This window comes from Heliangelus exortis, chromosome 2 (assembly GCF_036169615.1).
Source record: "Heliangelus exortis chromosome 2, bHelExo1.hap1, whole genome shotgun sequence".
In the NCBI taxonomy this organism is placed as follows: domain Eukaryota; kingdom Metazoa; phylum Chordata; class Aves; order Apodiformes; family Trochilidae; genus Heliangelus; species Heliangelus exortis.
Genome location: NC_092423.1, coordinates 9,097,111 through 9,114,683, shown reverse-complemented (window position 1 = coordinate 9,114,683; position 17,573 = coordinate 9,097,111). Strand labels below are relative to the sequence as shown.

The 17,573-nt window shown below is 36.4% G+C and overlaps 1 protein-coding gene across 9 annotated transcripts in view; it reads right to left on the bottom strand.

Annotated features, from left to right (window-relative positions):
• The window catches only part of RBM33 (RNA binding motif protein 33), an 88,558-nt gene that overhangs the window by 36,889 nt on the left and 34,096 nt on the right, over window positions 1-17,573 (bottom strand). For all 9 annotated transcript variants that reach the window (XM_071734731.1, XM_071734734.1, XM_071734733.1 and 6 more), the window contains exons 10-11: window positions 16,860-16,918; window positions 422-581 (exon numbers count right to left, since the gene is read on the bottom strand). In XM_071734731.1, the coding sequence (XP_071590832.1) occupies window positions 422-581; window positions 16,860-16,918 (219 nt within the window). The remainder of the gene's footprint in view (window positions 1-421; window positions 582-16,859; window positions 16,919-17,573) is intronic.

Genomic DNA, 17,573 nt, shown 5'->3' with positions numbered 1-17,573 from the left:
AATCAATTAAGGATTTAAGGGTTTATAGTTTAAACCACACAAGAACTCTTAAAACATTGATACCATTTGCTGACCAGATATTTAGGAAATTTTTACGTATTTTGCATAAAATGTCTGTAACAAATATTATATTTATGACATGCATATATTTATAAATGTACATACATAAGCACTTACTGCTTTGTTTACTATGCTTTATCAATTTAGCTAACCTTAACAAACTTCTTATCACACACACATATTGTGGGTGGCTTAAACAGTTACTAGTGGAAACTGAAATAGTCACAGGGAACTACTTATCTAAAATGCAGTTAACTCACGACTTAATTCAACAATCCCTTAGCTACTAAACATTTACACTACATAGCTGCTTCTCGGAAAGTGGCTCTTGGATGTTGTTAATAGAAATAAAAGTTCTTACCTGCTATGAAGAAAGGATCTCTGTCCTGAGGAGGTGGAGGAGGGAGTGGTGGGGGTGGTGGTGGTGGTCCTCTCCACTGGTCCTGGATTGGCAGCCTTGGAGCTTGGGAGAAGTTGGTAGGTACTGGTCCAGGTGCATGCTGCTGGAAGTCTGGAGGGCCCTATTTAATAAGGCAGAACTAAGAGTCAGACTAACATCCAGGAATTTATCTCTTGCCTGATGTAACTTTATCTTAAAAATACAATTGCTTTGAGTTATCCTCTATCACCTGTACAAATTGGCAGCCCTTAAAGTCTTTCTCTCACAATGGAAGAGATAGTAAACCCAGTACAGTATCTCAAAATGACTTCACAATGTTTTAATAATCACTAGCACCACAGGAACGCCATTTCTTCTGAAGCTTAATGAAATCCATGCAATTATTGACCTTCTTTCCCATTAATCCAAAAAAATCTGAATGTCTACTTTAGAAGATATTCCTGACATTTATCTTCTTAAACCATGCTATTCTACCCCATCAATTTAGTACATGTAAGCTACATGAATGAAGCAGCTTTACTTAAGAAAAAAACCACAAAAAAGAAGGGGGGAGGGACAATTTATGGCATACAGAAAATTACAGTCATCTTCTGAGGAGTAACAGTAGAGTAATGGTTCTGTTCATTCATAAACTGAAGCACTATAAGAAATAGTGCAATATGATCTTTCTTCCATAATGTTGTTGTTTGGCATTTTTTCCCCTCAAATGTAAAGTGAGTCTTTACATATTGCAGAAAGCAGGATGTGAATCCAAAAGCAGAAGAGCAGAACTTTGCAAAAGACCCACTTTATCCTTTATTTTTTATTAAAAGTTGAAAAAATGTTGGTAACCTGAAAAACAGAAGTTTCACTTCACATAAATCAGATTCACAATCAGATTCCTTATTATGCATGAGTAAATCAATTAAATAAGTAATAAAAATAAGCTACGAACATCTTTGGGTTTCTCTTTATATGGATTCTGAAATCAGTGGTGGCACCTGTTTTATGCTTGATGCTCACTTTAAAGCTTAAAACTTCACAGTGCTGAAGCCAAGCTTTTCAAAACAGATTTCAGACCAAACACTCCTTGCTAGACTGAAAAATAGCCAGCAGCACAGGACCAAAAAAAGGTACATTGACTTATCATTTATTTATTGAGTTGTCCACACCAGCAGCAAGCTCAGTCTCAGTCTATCCTATCCTATTTGTACTGCAAAAATACCAGCATTTTAGGAAATTAATTTCTCACACAGTAAAACTGGGTATTTGCCCTGGGAACTAAAACAACACAAGACAAAGCTGCTTCACACACTTTACACCCAGAACATTACAGCTGGGTTGGCAAGGTCCAAAACAAGTAGATGAGCAGCACTGAGGATCACTGCCATTATCAATCTGTGGCCTTCCTGAAACCATCTCAATGGGGGTATGCAAGAATCTAAAACCTCTTATTTGGAAGTGAGACTTCACATACTTATTTTATGCTATCATACAGCCTTACTTTATCATTCCTAGTGATTACATGGTCTACAGCCTTTACCAGTGCTCCTGGTCAGCCAGTCTCCTGTGGGTATCTCATTTAGAGGAAAAAAAATTCCATTACACTCAAGTATGACAGCCCTCATAACATACCTACTGTTTCTAGGAGGAGCTGCTACACTTCTGCAACTGAGCAGTTACCAATGCAAAATATTCTTGCTACCTCAGAAGAGACTAATGCCTTTGAATTCCACAAACTGCCTGCAAACAACAGCTGTTTGAGGAAGAGGCAGCTATTGGGGATGAAGGAAGTGACATTTATTTGTCCCATCAAAATCTTTCCAGATTTAGCTGAACAAGGCTGTTCAGCTGCATTGCCCTTCTCTTGTGCTGAGCAGATAGCACTGGCTGGCTGCCAAAAGAGGAGCTGAACACAAACCTTGAGGATCCTGACCCTGAGCTCCCCAAACACACCTCTACCATCTCTGCATGGAGAAGCTGCCAGAGGTACTTTCAAAGAAAGGCTAAATGCATTCTCTCCTCTTGGAAGCCTTGATGATAAAAGCCTGTTTCTCTTGGAGCCACCCTAGGGAATTCACAGTGCTTCTGCAAGCCACCCAGCCTCCAGGAAGGCACCCAGCAAACCAACTGATATTTAGCTATTTTTTTATTGGCTTATCACTGGATAATGCATAAGATCATTGCAACAGAGGCAGGAAAGAAACCAATTCATCAGGGCAGTTTCACACAAGATGTTTTTCATCTTGCATCCTATTTACAGCAGATAGACACATGAGCATATCACACCTGGGTAAGAAAGTCTTGGCAGATCCCTGCTTTTTCCTATTTTCTGGGAGCTTCACTTGGAAGCTCTGAAGTCCTCCCTGTATTTTTTTCTACACACAACACAGGATATGTCTACATGTACCAACTATTTCTAAAATAGCCTGCAAAAAAAAACCCAAAACAAAGAAAAAAGAAACAAAAAACCCAAAACAAATAAAACAACACAAAACCAAAAAACCACACACACAAACAAACACGCCCCCAGAAAAAAAATAATTGTGGAACCTTACTGAAACCTGGACAAATAATGCATAAGTATCATGTATTTGCCACCCAAACTAAAGAACTGGCAGTACTAATGATATGGCTGGGCTTGTTTCCAAACACCAAATGGCACTGCAGTGACCACAATCTCCTCTACCTTCTTCTAAACTCAACATATTACAAACCAGTCAAGGTAAGAGATCCTTAGCAGTATCTCCCCTCACTCCCAAACTTCAGTTTTAGTGCTAGGCTTCAAAATATGGACTTAGGCTACACCATAAACAGGCACCTCCATTTCCCATGACCAAACCTGTAAGCCAGTCTGAAGCATCTTCCTCAGTATGAGTTCTTTCTCCAATCAGCCTTACTGCTATTCTGTGTCATGCTTGCTCTGCACAGACATTCATCCCCATCATGTCTTTCACTCTGCCCAGTGGTTCCTAATTCTAGCCTGGATGCAGCTTCCCAGCTCCCTGATGCCAAGATTGTGGTCTTGTCTTGCAGTAGCCCATCAGGATTTCCTGCTTCCCCTCACCCAAATCCCTGCCATTCTTGCCTGTACACTTAGTCCAGGCAATTTCCTTTCTTTTTCATGCCAGGGAAGGAGAGGTAAATGGCAGCACAGGCTGAAAAAGATCCTCTGCTTGTATTTTAAATAAACGCTTTTTAAATAAAAGCTTTCCCCTTCCTGACACCCATACTCTTGTTATTATGCCCAGACCTCTCTCTTCCTGAAGCAGTCCTGAATTGCAAATGAATGGAAAGTCCTGTTGAATTTCACACAGCTCTTACATACTGGAACATCCCCAGTGCAGCCAAAATCAATTTTCTTCCTTGAAAAATTGAGCAAGAGTAAAACATTTCTAAAAAATTCACTTAGGCATAACAATATTTTTCCACTGTTTCAGAATTAAAAATAGTTTGAAAATTTCAACCAAAATGATTGAAAATTAGGCATGTAACCAGCACAAAATCTTAGTTCAAACCACAGAAGTCTGGAGTACTACACATGCCAAAGACAGCTTTATATTTCCCATCACAAGGAAATATTACATCCTTATTAAATAATCTTAAGTTTTAGAACTAAACTTTTTAGATATGAGGGATTTGAAGCTCCCTTTGTTACCAATGGTATCAATTCAGATTAATTTAGAAGAAAAAATTTTAACTGTCCTATAAATAAATACTGATTGCAAGACAAATTAAGTTATCCAACTGCTATCCAAAAGCTGATTAAAAAAATCCAAACCCAAACAAAACCCACAAATGCCCAATGAGATACAATGAGAAAGTGTTTTTTGCTCTAGTTTTATTAATGGTGTATTTCATACAAGTATATCCCATGACATGAGTTCGGGTCAAAATAACTCCAAAACAATCCAAGCAAGAATGAACTACTTCAAATTTGGGTCTCTTCCTATTGGCCTCTCTTTTCCATCCCTCAGTTGAGTATTCTGGGTTTTTTTCACCTGCTTTTTAAGTAAGATTCCAATGAAAACTTTGAGGCTGAGAAGTTTCTCACAATAACAAATACTTTCCTATCCCAAAGCCACATCTCCTCCTCCATTTTGTGTCTGAAGTAATACAAAGATCTTTTTTCCATCCTGCAGCAAACATGAGTTGTGCCACACTGCCAGAATTCATTAGTCCCTGCCAGAGCACTTACTCCACACACAGATGGAAGAGAGACTGTGTTTTTTTGGAACTTTCAAGTTTCAAAACCCACAAAACTACAGCTGATACAACTCACACCACAATAAAGCTATAACTATACAGACAACCAAGAATCAGTAGGATATACCTGCTTATTTGATAACTGAAGAGATTTTAACTTTATGTATGTGACATTTTGAAGAACTACTAAAATATGACTGATCACATTCCTTGGCTGATAACCAAAGGCCAATCATGCGAAATTAATTGCAAAGACATTTGTTATTTGCTGAAAAACGAATTACCAATATTTGCTTCTAAAAGAAAAAAAAAAAAAAAAAATTAGTTTGATTCTCTCTTCCTTCTAACATCCACAAAAAGACCGAACTCTGATTTTTTCCTAAATCAGCTTTGCTTCTACTACCCCTAAAGAGTGAAATAAAATTCTGCCCTATATTGCAGTAATTTGGGTAGGGTAGGGGGAAGCTTTTATTTTCACATTTTAGATTGCTGAGATTTTTCCTCACAAAAAGCTTTCAGGACAATTCCAAGAGGAATTTTATTGTGTGATGAAGTAATTTGACACACCAAAACCAAAATAAGGTTCAACTAGAGCTACTACTTCCAGATAGAAATGAACATTTTTATTATTAAAGGAAATACGTAAACTACGGTGGATATTTGAGGTGTTTGGCTACTTTCTTTAAATAGCACTGCATTTTTATTATTTCTCTCCAGTTTAATAGGAATACACTATTAATACTTCCAACTTTTATTTATGCCAAATTCTAACTGTCCTAAAAAAAAAACCTCACAAAGTAATACAGCAGTTACCCATTACTTAAAGTTTCTGAGAGTGGATACATTTTTTTTGTGGGATTTTTTTTTTTTAATTGCTTAATAGTAGTTAAACTATAATTCTAGGAGTGGGTTACTTTACCACTAGTGTTAAACTCTACATTCAGCAAGTATTTGCAGCTAGTAGTCCCCAAGTGCCCTCTGGTATTTTGTAGAAAAGATCACGTAGAGCTATTTAACTTCAAAAATTAATGATGAGCAGGTGCAAAAGCCAGTTTTCATACTGGTCTATTTTTGCTAAAATAAGCATACTGTAACATAGATGCATAATAAATCTTTATATGCACAGTAGTTACTTCCATTTTTCATGGTTTTGCTGCCCGGATGGTTTCAAATTACAACCAACAATTCATCAACTAAGACTCCCCCCAAAAAATACTTTTAACTATTGCCTGACCACTATAATACTTTTTAAGAAATTTCCCTACTTAATAAATCTCAGTCTTCAAAATACCACTTTTCAACTTAACAAGTTTAGATTTAGCATGAGAGAACTGGAAATCCACATGATCAGCCAAGGCTGAGAAGTTCTACTTTTCTGTCCAAAACTGGGGCTGACTGAGGGAAAGAACTATATATTTGTGCTTTTCTAGAGGGACCCTGCACAGCTGGTTCATATTCACACAGAAATGCTCAAAAATACTGAGCTACCAAATGCCCATATGAGAAAGATCCAGAAGAGAACATGCAGTAACTTTTTGGAGGATTCTTTTCCCTTTCTCGTTGTTACTTGATTAAGTAGTATCTTTATTATTGATTTAGTACTACTAAAGCTGATTACTGTAGTAGAAGAGCACCAAATTGCAAGGGAAGACTCCTAAAACTGAGTTTTCAGACAGATTTAAAGCACAAAGAGCACAGAATTGGAAAATGGCACAAGACTCCTCATGCCATGGTCTGGCCTTGAAGGCCTTAACCAACAAAGACAAAGCCCTTCACAAAACTGCAGCCCCAGTGTTAGTGTTTCAAAGACCCAAAACAGAAAGAGTCATTTTGGAAAGCTGGAGGGCTCTTGAGGAGCCTCACAGCCTTGCATCCTTGCAGCTCTAGCCATGCTTTCTTTGGTTCTGTGAAATCAAACACACCTCAGTGCCTAAACACCAAAAGTAAGGTGCTGAACATCAAGAGTTTTCTTAAACGACCATAAAAAGTAATTTTTGGTCTGTATTTCCTCATTTTAAGGAGTTGAACACTATGATTTAATTTATACTAGTGTAACTTTTCCTTTGAAAATTCTTAAATACCTTTTTTTTTGTTTTTTAAACACAAGAACTGAGGTCTGGAAGGAAATAGGCTTCTGTGTGGATTTCCAAAGAGGCCACAATCACAGGCATTTTAGAAATACTTAATTTCACAGGAGAAGATTGTGGCATACTGAAGTGTTACTGACAGATATTTTATTGTCTTAAATCTTTAATTTTGTGAAGTTTGCTATGACAAAAAAAAATCTACCCACTCATCGTCTCACATCAGATTGCATCACCTCAGATTGACACTTTTATACAATTCTGTATGCCTGCAGAATATAATTTCTCCTTTTACTCACTTTCATTATTCAATATAGCTGAGGCATAACTTACACCTTATCAATCACTTTTGGAAAAAAATGCAATGCAAACTTGTGTCTACAATTCATTAGAGTAGTGAATAGCTCATTGAACATGACTTTCACACACTCAGGCAATCCCACCTTCTGAAAGAACACGAGATAAGGTTACTTTAATCCTTTCAAAGAACTGCACTATTTTGCCTTCCCTTTATCCCTTTAAATATCCTTCCTAGTTAAGAAATTAACATTTTCTCTCATACACAATTCTTACACAAATTGTACTTTTACTTTTCTGCATCTCTTGTTAATTACATGATGTTATCTCCAATAATCTATTCATGAAGCACAGATAACTTTGGTTACCAATAAAAGGGAAAACTTAGCATAAATTGCTTAGCACAAAGTTAATCTTATAAAGCAAGGAATAAAGAGGATCTAACAGCTATTATATGACTTATCAGCTTCTGTAAAAGGGTCACTCTACTTTTTTTCATGAGACTAATTAAATACCTTAACAATGTCATTGAAACTTCATGAATCTTTCAATAAAATACACCCTGCCTCTACAACATGTTTTCATTTATTAATCTCACTTAAAATGCAAAGAGCTAGGAGAACCCCATTGACATTTAAGCAGGGCCACTCAGTTAATTCTTCTTATATGGTTTAAATGCAAAGAATAATGACCACTATAACCTATGACAATTAAAACTATAGCCATCTGTCACGAGATGTTAATCCTCTTATTTCAGCAGCTACTTGACTTTTTGAAAAGCTTCCCTAAAATGCCTACCTTCCAGTGCAAGGAGCTGACTTTTCATCCTCTGGTTTCAGAATTCTGTTTCATATATCTTGGATAGGGTTCAAAAATTTTCAAGTAGAAATGTGCATGTCCCACAAATCATAACCCTTCACATTCAGATTTCACAGTGTTCTAATTTGCTAGGCACAGCATACAAAAAGTGAATGATTCAGTGAAATTTTATATCAAAATAAAGTCATTATTTCCTTAAATACAGTCAAAGTGACCCAAAAGTGTCCCTGTGATGTCTATGACAATCATGTATATCCCTCAAGGTAAACTAAAACCTAGCAAGCACCATGATTTTCCCAACAGATTTAGTCAGTGTAAGACCACCTAACACAAAAATTCATGTCTTAAATACGTATCAATCAAGAAGAAAAATTAAAGTTCAGAGTGATCATAAAACAAGAGAACAATTGTATGCTACCTATACCTGAGTGTTTTCTAAGCTTCTGGAATGTATTTTCTAATGTCATTTCTAGGTATGCAAGGAGATAAATTCTGGTTCAAGAATGAAGTCTGCACATGTGTGAGGTATTACAAGTAGATTGAGTCAGAACAGGTTGATGTTTTCCTCAGCTGATCCAAAAGTAATTTTTAGTATTAAAACATACTATGTAACTTGGACAAGCTTCTCTTTGATACTGCACAATTCCAAGAAATACAAAAGTATGTTGGGAAGCCTAGGCATAAGTCCAGGTCTCCTGTGTGAAATCCCCAATGCCCAATTTCATTGTCTATGGTCCCAAAGTAGAATTCAGTCATCACAGAAAACCAGCACGATGACAGAGACAAAGGCATGGAATCCCTTGTTATTTAAGCCAACTGATGATGAAATAGCTAAAAAATAGGACACAGACATCACAGAAAATGAAGAATGCCCCCCCAGTGTACTAAAATAATACCAATCAGTTGAGGAGACTAAAGCTAAAAATTAGATTCACTGTGTATTAAAAGTATCCCTTCTCAGCAAATTTCAGAAATTCAGAATTCAAAAATCCCCTTAATAATACATCAAGCAGGGATATATGTTGCAAATGGAGGTAAAAATACTGCCCACTTCAGTGTGTCTCTTTAAGAGACTGAACAAAGCAGAACAGTCCATCAGCAACCTGTGCTACACTGAAGGATTGCTTCATAGTCAGGCTTCCTAAACCTCCATCTGCTCTACCATCCAAACATATATGTTAGAAAAAAAAATAAACTGCAGAAGTGGTTCCATTCAAGAACAAGTCTCAGAAAACACTCCTAAATGAAATGCAGACACAGGAAAGGTATTGTTAACTAAATCCCAGCTGAAGCTTTAACTCCTAACAGTGCTGATGTGTAGGAAAATCAAGTTGCCATCTATCCATTTTGTATGGATGAAGAAGACTGTGTCTTGCAAGCAGAGATCAGCCATAATAAAAAACTCTCCTAAACAACCTGAAGTATCCTGCACTTCCTGAAGGAACAATAAACCCAAACATCTCAGGTAAGACCACAAACATAAATCACTTCTTAACCAGGTGTTTTAAATTAATTCACCTGGAAGATTCAATTTCACTTCAGTTTACAATCCTCTTCAGGGTTGTGGTGTAGAAGAATGCATTATCATTTTTGTTTGGTGCCCTAGAACTTTTAAAGATGAAGAATAAGGGACATTAATACCATTTAGAACTCCCATTATGAACACTCACTTGAAAGAAGGTAATTTCATAATAATTTCATTTAAAGACAGTAAAATCCTTCTGCATATTTTTTGTGCTGAAAGCTAACAGTTTCAGGAATGTGTAAAAAATTAGGCAACCAAAAGTTCTGGACCTCCTCTGCTTTTAAAACTAATGAGGTAAAACATCTAGTATGATTAATACCTTATCCTCCTATTTACCAGATTGCTCCATGGAAATATTATAGTGTTAATTGACCTTGTGTATCTCGGTGACCTCTAAGTCATTGATGATTAGAAACAACTCTGAGGTCAGAACTAAACTGTATCATGAATATCAAATTCAGGATTTCTACATGACACTCCAATCTTGGACATGCAGCTATAGTTACTTTAAAAATAATTTGACGACTTCAAAGGTAAATACATGTGACTTGAGGATGATGTTTCTCTCTTCAGCAAAAAAACCAAAAAACATCACAATGGTCAAGAAGCAGCCAGGCTTTATAGAAGACAAATATTACAACTTCTGCTAACTTGGACTTTTCATCTGTGTAGGTTACTTTTCAGTTAAATTATCTGATTCCTGATTTTTAATTCTGTAAGGAAATCTCATTTGAGATCTTGCAAACACACTGATGCAAGAACTTCACATACCCAGAGCTCCCAATGTACCTGCAGGTACTACTCATGTGTTCTGTATGAAGGCTTTAACCTGGTTTTCCTTTTTTAGGAATCCAATAATCAACCCACATTATTCCCTTAAATTACCTTCTTTTGTGTAAACAGTTGTATGACTGTTTCACAATGAATGAGGCATTTTTACTTATACATTTGAAAGAATTAGCAAGAACTGGACATGCAGAAGGTGAATAAATAGCAGATCATAAGTTAGTATTTTGCATTGTGATGACACTAATGTACTGGATTACCTTTAGTAACAACAAAATATAAATGCCCAAGTTTGCTTTTTCATGTAAAAAATATCTACAGACCATGTGCATACTGGAGCTAGCATGACAAGTTAAAGGGTTACTACATTTAGAAACCATCTATTTCTTTCTTATTTAATAGCTGTTACCATCATGTTTAGCTGCTGCTGCTCCTCCTGCAGATGGGAATTCATTGATATGATTAAATTTGATGGTATGATAATGTATGGTAATCGTGATTAATCAGAAGCCCACTAGCAAATGGAGGATGTTGGGTATTATGTCACCTGCATTTTAAACTGCATTCCCTCTATGCCAGCCTGACAATTTTTGACAGCTGGAGGGATCTCATGCTGCATCTGCTTGCTACTACTTATAGATCTGATACGGGAAAGTGCCCATCATTCCTTCACTATCTTAAGTGCTGTAATTATAGGGCTTTGCAGTCAAGTTATGAAAACAGTAGGTGTTAAAAACAAAGCTTTTTGCTAGCTGCTGAACAAGCTCTGTCTCACATCTGCAAGGGCTATAATCTGAAAGAAATGTAATTTGATGCAGCAGTCTCATTCAAACATGATTTGCATGAAATGCTGTATAAAGCACTATCCAAGAAATGTCAATCAACACCACCTGATACCATGTATCCCATTAAATGAAAACAAAATGCTTTCTACACTACCTGTGATCTACCACTGCTACACAGTAATAGAGTGAAAATTTCATTTACTGTTACTCATTATAGTAAAGCCATTGCTAAAGCTGAGTAATTGAGGAAGTAGGATAATAATTTTCACAAGTGGCTTTTCATTTCCATTAACAGTTTGTCTCCTGCATACATACTCTTGCAAACATGTACTAGTTACTCAACATCATTACCTATTAACTATCAGTTTAAAAAAATTGCCCATACTCAGACACAGGACTGTTTAAATTGTCCCTATTGTGAGTACTTAGAAATACAAGTCACAACCTTAGTGGCAGCTGCTAAAATATTTATTCAGATGTACCAGCTCACGATTGAATTTAAAACAATGGAAAAAAACCCTGTATTTCCCACAACAAAGAGCAAACACAATTGCAATGAGTTCTGTGTTCAGAAGCATCACTTATTTCTTCATACTGCAAGAAGTATTTACAGAAAGGCACCCCCACAGGTTAGGGTACATTAGAATAACCATTAAACCAACCCAGATTTTCTAAAATGTTCCTGTAGGCTGATCCAAGTCAGCCCAAGGGCAGAAAGAAGTGCATTATAATGTACCATTATAAGTAATTTGTATAGCACTAATATAGTGCTTGTCTGAAAGAAATGTTTCAAAGAAATGGCAATGAAAGACAGCAGCCTCTGTTTGGAGCAATGACTGGGCAACTGTTTTAACCCCCCTCACAGATTAAAGTGTTTTAAATCATAAACTTAAGACTTCAAAATAAAATTTTGAGAAATGGTGAAAAAACTGCATCAAAATTGATCAACCGCCTTTCACAGAAGCTGTTTAAAACACCACCTGATATCCTGAAGATCAAGTGGAAGTTGCATGAGAATATAAAGAAAGTTTACTCAGTATTTTGCAGTTTAAAGAAAAAAAAAGTATTCTTTGGGATGAAGATGATTTTGAAAAGAAATTGTAAGCCAAGTTCCAAAACCAAATAATGTAAAAAATGCCTGGGAACTGAAAAGACATTATGTGGAATATTCACAAGGTCCTAAGGCCATTCTAATAAAGTCTTATCTTTTATACTGAATAAAATATTTATCTTATACAATTCAACTTTTTCAGACTTTAATTCAATGGTTATCTGAAAAACACTTATTGCACTAAGATAAGCCATGAAAGACAAAAGCTTTGTGTATTCAAAAATATCAAAGCCTTCCCAGCATAAATTTGTCAGGCAGACACTTGCTCCACACTAGGGTCACTTCAGATTACTCCTAAGTTCAGCTCTGAAACTTGACCAAAGTTAACAAAATGTGTCTGTGGGATGGACACTTGTCCAGCTTGCACCACACCCAGGGTGTCAGGTTAAGGACAGTGGCTAAATTGGAATTTATTCTGATTTCCTGAAACTTCTGGCAAAAGCCATACAGCTGCATTAACAGGCTCTTCTTTCTCTGCAGTGGTTTCAGAGAGGGATCCACAGCAGAAACAAAGGGGGAAAGGCCTCAGATCTGAGGAATTCCTCTCTATTACCATGGGCAATGTGAGACAGGTTCCCCTCCAATTTCCTCTTTGCTCCAAACGTATCACTCCAGCCCCAAATTTGGATGCTGGGGACACCTCAGTTTCTGGATGAAGAGTGCTGACAGTGAAAACACCTCTCACAGAATCACAGAAGGGTCAGGGGTTGGAAGGGACCTCTTAGGATCATCTAGACCAAACCCCCTGCTAGAACAGGATCCCCTAGAGCTGGTTTGAGGGGAACACATCCAGGCAGGTCTTGAATGTCTCCAGGGATGGAGACTCCACAGCCTCCCTGGGTGATCTATAAACCTTCTGCCATGCTCTATCCCAAAGTGGGTGTTACAATACTAGTTCCACTTTTTTATGTCCTTAAAAACAAAAGAGCACACACATGCCATATGTATTACTTCAGTGTTTGTTCATTTAAATAATTAATGCTTAAAGCAAAAATTTTTCATAAATTTTTCTGCAGGCAAGCACTGAAGTATTTCAGACCCAGGATGTGGACTTGCATAAAGGATAAAAAGATCTGGTCTACCAACAAAGCTAATAGTTTCATATCAAGTAGCAATCTGGCCTCTAAAGTAGCCTGTTACCAGCAATCTATATATAAAATGTTTAGAAGCACCTCTTCTGTTTTCTATTTCATTTCTTCTTCCCTTGTTTTACCCCATCTTTCTTCATAGAACACAGGAGTTTAAAGAGCAATTACCCCAGATGACAAACACCAGACTACAAGAATCACAGTGGTCTCTCTTGTGTAATAAGAAAAAACACACTCTATACCTGCATGTGGGCACCCACAAGTATTAATAACTTGGTCTGAAAATGTGTGAAAAGTTCAGAAGACCCATACAACTAGTCAACAAACAAAGTCTTCTGTCATCTTCCTTTAAATCAATCAGGTCCCAAAGCAGACTGTTATTTGTGAAATACTGACACTGAGACAGAAACTCAGAAAAAGGCATCCTGAACACTTTAAAGCAAAGGCAGATAATAGAGCAAGACCTTCAGAAGGACTCTGCCAAAGAGGTTAACTTAATCTGTTCTTTAACAGTTTAAAGAAAATACATACTTGGTGCTATCACAGTTCCAGGTTAATTCAAATACCTGGAAAAAATATTAGCATCAACCATGCTTGAAGATTGGGTTACTATCAACTACAGCCACCTGTGCAGTTTAGGCAAGCATAAGAACCTTCACAGAATTTGGGTCTTTAACTCTCAGTTACCACAAGTTTTCCACCTTCCTCAGCTGCAACATGCCTCAGATCCACCACTTATTCAGTCCTAAGCAGTTAAATACAGCTCTCAAACATCATACACACTAAGTCACTTTGAATCCTTACAGAATGAGAGATAAACAACTTCATTGTTCAACATTACTGTAAATGTCTTGAGTAGAGAACACCCACTCATTCCATGGTGTCCTTTCCAGTGCTTCCACTCTGAACATTTCCAGAGTTCAGCTTTAAGTAAGAAATAATTGAACAATGAGCTCTACCCTGAAATATTAAAATGTAGATTCAAGGTTAAGTGAACTTAATCAGTCCCAGCTCCAAACAGGTTCAGTCCTGATCAACACTGTCCTGATTTAGTACTACATTATTTCTTATAATTTATAATGCAGACCAATATGCTAACGTCCTCGTTACAACTTTGTTCAACTCCTCAATTACATCCTTCTGCAGAAGGTTGTAAGAATTAACCATTACATGGTTACAACTCACTTCATTAGCCCTAAATTAATAACACCTGGTTTCCAATGGATTTATGGCTTGCAACTGATTAGCTCTGATTGAAGCTCTTGCCATGTTCAGAGCACAAACAAGCTCTCTGTGCTGAGTGGTTTCTTTCCAACATAAGACAGGAACTCAAAGGCATTTTTTCCCCTCAGTTGAGTGCCAGCCCCTTTCAGGTCTCTCCTTTCCAAGAATTTAACTACCTTTTATGTTTCCACCTCTGCCACTTTTTAGCAAAATAAACCATCCTGTTCAAAGTTAAAGGGGAAAGCACACTACAAATACCTAGCTCTAACCCCACAGTTTTTTAGAAACAAGATTACCAGAAATATCAGTTGACTAATAATTACCCTTTGTTTTGGCAATCCTAAAAACAAAAGCAAATTTGAGTTATTACACAGAGATTCTTTCCACAATGAGGAAAAGCATGAATGAATTATAGTCTGGAATACTTTGATCTTTTTCAAATGGCTTGTCAGTAAAGTTGTCAAGCCCTTGCTATACTGCTATAAGTCAACATTTATACATAAACAAGTGAATTATAATGGCACAAAGGCATTTGACATGTAACAGAGCAAAAAGAGGAGTTCTGCAAGATAAAACATTCAAGTCAGAAAGTAAATTTGACTTCAGCTCAAGAGCTAACACACTACATTTAATAAAACAAACATGAGATATGTACACAGTGACACTTATTTCCTAATCCTAATATGACTGATAACCTATGCAAAATTTATGAAGTACTTCATAAGGGAAGTCCATATTATTCACATGACTTAGTGACTCATGGAAAGATTAAGTAACTTTCTCAGTGTCATATAGCAGCTTACTAGCTGAAGTAGAAAAAAAAAATCCAAACCACTCAGGGCAACCTAATCATGGTACTGGATCCATTAGTTGAGCTTGCCCTCCTCCATGAAAAAAGAATTATACTGACTCTTTGCTAGTACACTGCTCACACAAGAAGGCAGCAAGCAGTCAAGCTTTCCTTCAGACAAAAGGAGCAACAAAAATGTTCAATCTATTTTACTCCCTTTAAAAACTGTTGCATATAAGATCAGGTAGGTTTGCAATACTACTTAATTTGCAAAACCAAAAGTGAACACAATTAAAATCTAATTTCACAGTCAATTATCAAAAAATTAACTGCCAATTTTTTTACACTGATGTAAACACACTTCAAAGATGTTTGTTACAATGCCTCTACAAACATTTTCTTTTCTTTCAATTTCTTTTCCATCCCAAATTGTGTTTATTGGCAAAGAAACATTGTCAAAAGGAAACAAATGCCATATATTTGCTTTCATAAAAACCAATTAGAATTACTTTTAAAATGTCAATTATGTTTCCACATACTATGAAAGGCTGAAGAACAAAACTATTTCCTCTGAAAACTGCAATATTTTTAATAGAAAAATATTTTCTGGTTAAGGTGTTGATGTACGTAATGTGAACCTACTTAATGAAACTGTGGTTTTACTGCTTAACCTTTTTATACTTCACAGAAGAAACACTAAAATTAAACACTCAAGATACTGTAGAGGACACAGACCACACAATTCCTTGGCTAGATGTCCTGTATGAAAAATATTCTGCATCAAAACAACCAGGTATGCACATGGCAATCAAAAGTCACAGCAGGTTTCTGAATCTGTCTCTTTCAAACACATCTGATTTCTATGCAAGTAATTTACTGTGTGATACTACACAGATGTTCACAAACATCTACTTTGCCTCTTCAACAACACACATGTTAACAGAGGATAACTGTATTTTATATATTTGGGAAACATAATATATATAGGTCTTAATTTGAAACTATTTAAGGGCATATATATTGCAAAAACTATTTTATCTTTTGCTTATTTTGATACTCTGCAAACCACCTTAACTAAAAATTCAGGACAACAAAACTGTGAAATTATGAGAAAGGTCCAGCAGCATGCACTATCTCCATTCACAAAAATAAAATTATCAAGTGAAATTAGCTTAGTGAAGCAGCTGAATGCCTCACTTGTTTTAAAAGTTAGAAAGATAAGAGAAAGCAAGGTCATGCAATGCCATTACCATTTTTTTAATATAAAAACACAAGGCCATTTAAATGCCTGAAGTAATTATAAAAATAATTGCTGATTTTTGCAATAAATATATATTACTGCTTTTTAAGCTTAGGGATTATTTCAAATAGCCTTTTATTATATCAAATAAAATAAGGATTCTATTTATACAGAAAGAGCCAAGTAATAAAATGAAGCCTATATTCCTTAAGACAAGATGCATTCGTGCCTCTCCCACTGGAGAGACTGGTTCAACAATTTTACAGTTAAACAGAATTAATTCTACTCTCAAAAATCCATTGACCTTAAGCTTTTAACAAACATTTTCAACTGCAGAGTGTACTGTCAATATTTACAAATCCTTAAAATTATATTTCACTAGAACAGCTTTTATTTGCTATATTAATATTTCCTTGCAAATGTATGCTTATCCATATCAGGGAAGAAGAAACAGCTGCTACTCACAGGAAATCTCTGGGGTCCTACTGCAGGTCTTGGCTGGGCTGGAACGGGCAGCAAGGGCACTGAAACAAGAAGCACCTTTTAACACCATTTGTTTTACCCAACAGTTGTTGCTGTGATTTCCAAAAGCAGTTGCAATAAGAAGCCATAAGTAAAGTCTGATACATTTACCCTCACATGTCACAGTTCTTACAATTAACTTTAAGCAACCATTCCCTTCCCAGCAACATTCAACAGGGCAATTAGGATTCTCCTAGTTAATTTACATAATTTAATTCTGCCTTTTCCAGAATTAAATTGCTCCCTGCTGCAGGAAGGAAAACGAGAATATTTCTTTAGCCAAAGATGTCTCTTAGACAAAGCTGACAGAGATTTTAACAATAATTCCATGTTTTTAACAGAAGGATACAAGATTAATTTGCCTCTCAAGATTTCCTAGGTATCTCCCAGCCTCACCACCAACCTCCCACAACAAGCACGGGCATGAGATGTTCTATCCCTGTTCACAGGAGGGTACAATGAGCCAGAGAGTGGTGATTAACAGCAAACAAAAACTACTTAACCTGGCCTTGCCACCATAATCATATGTGCAACTGTGATCCCAGTTCATGTAATCACAGAATTGCCAATCTCAGATGAGAGGCTGCTATTTAATAAAGAGATACCAAGAAGAATTAGGAGACCCCTTTTATTGAAAAATAACCTCCAAAATTACCA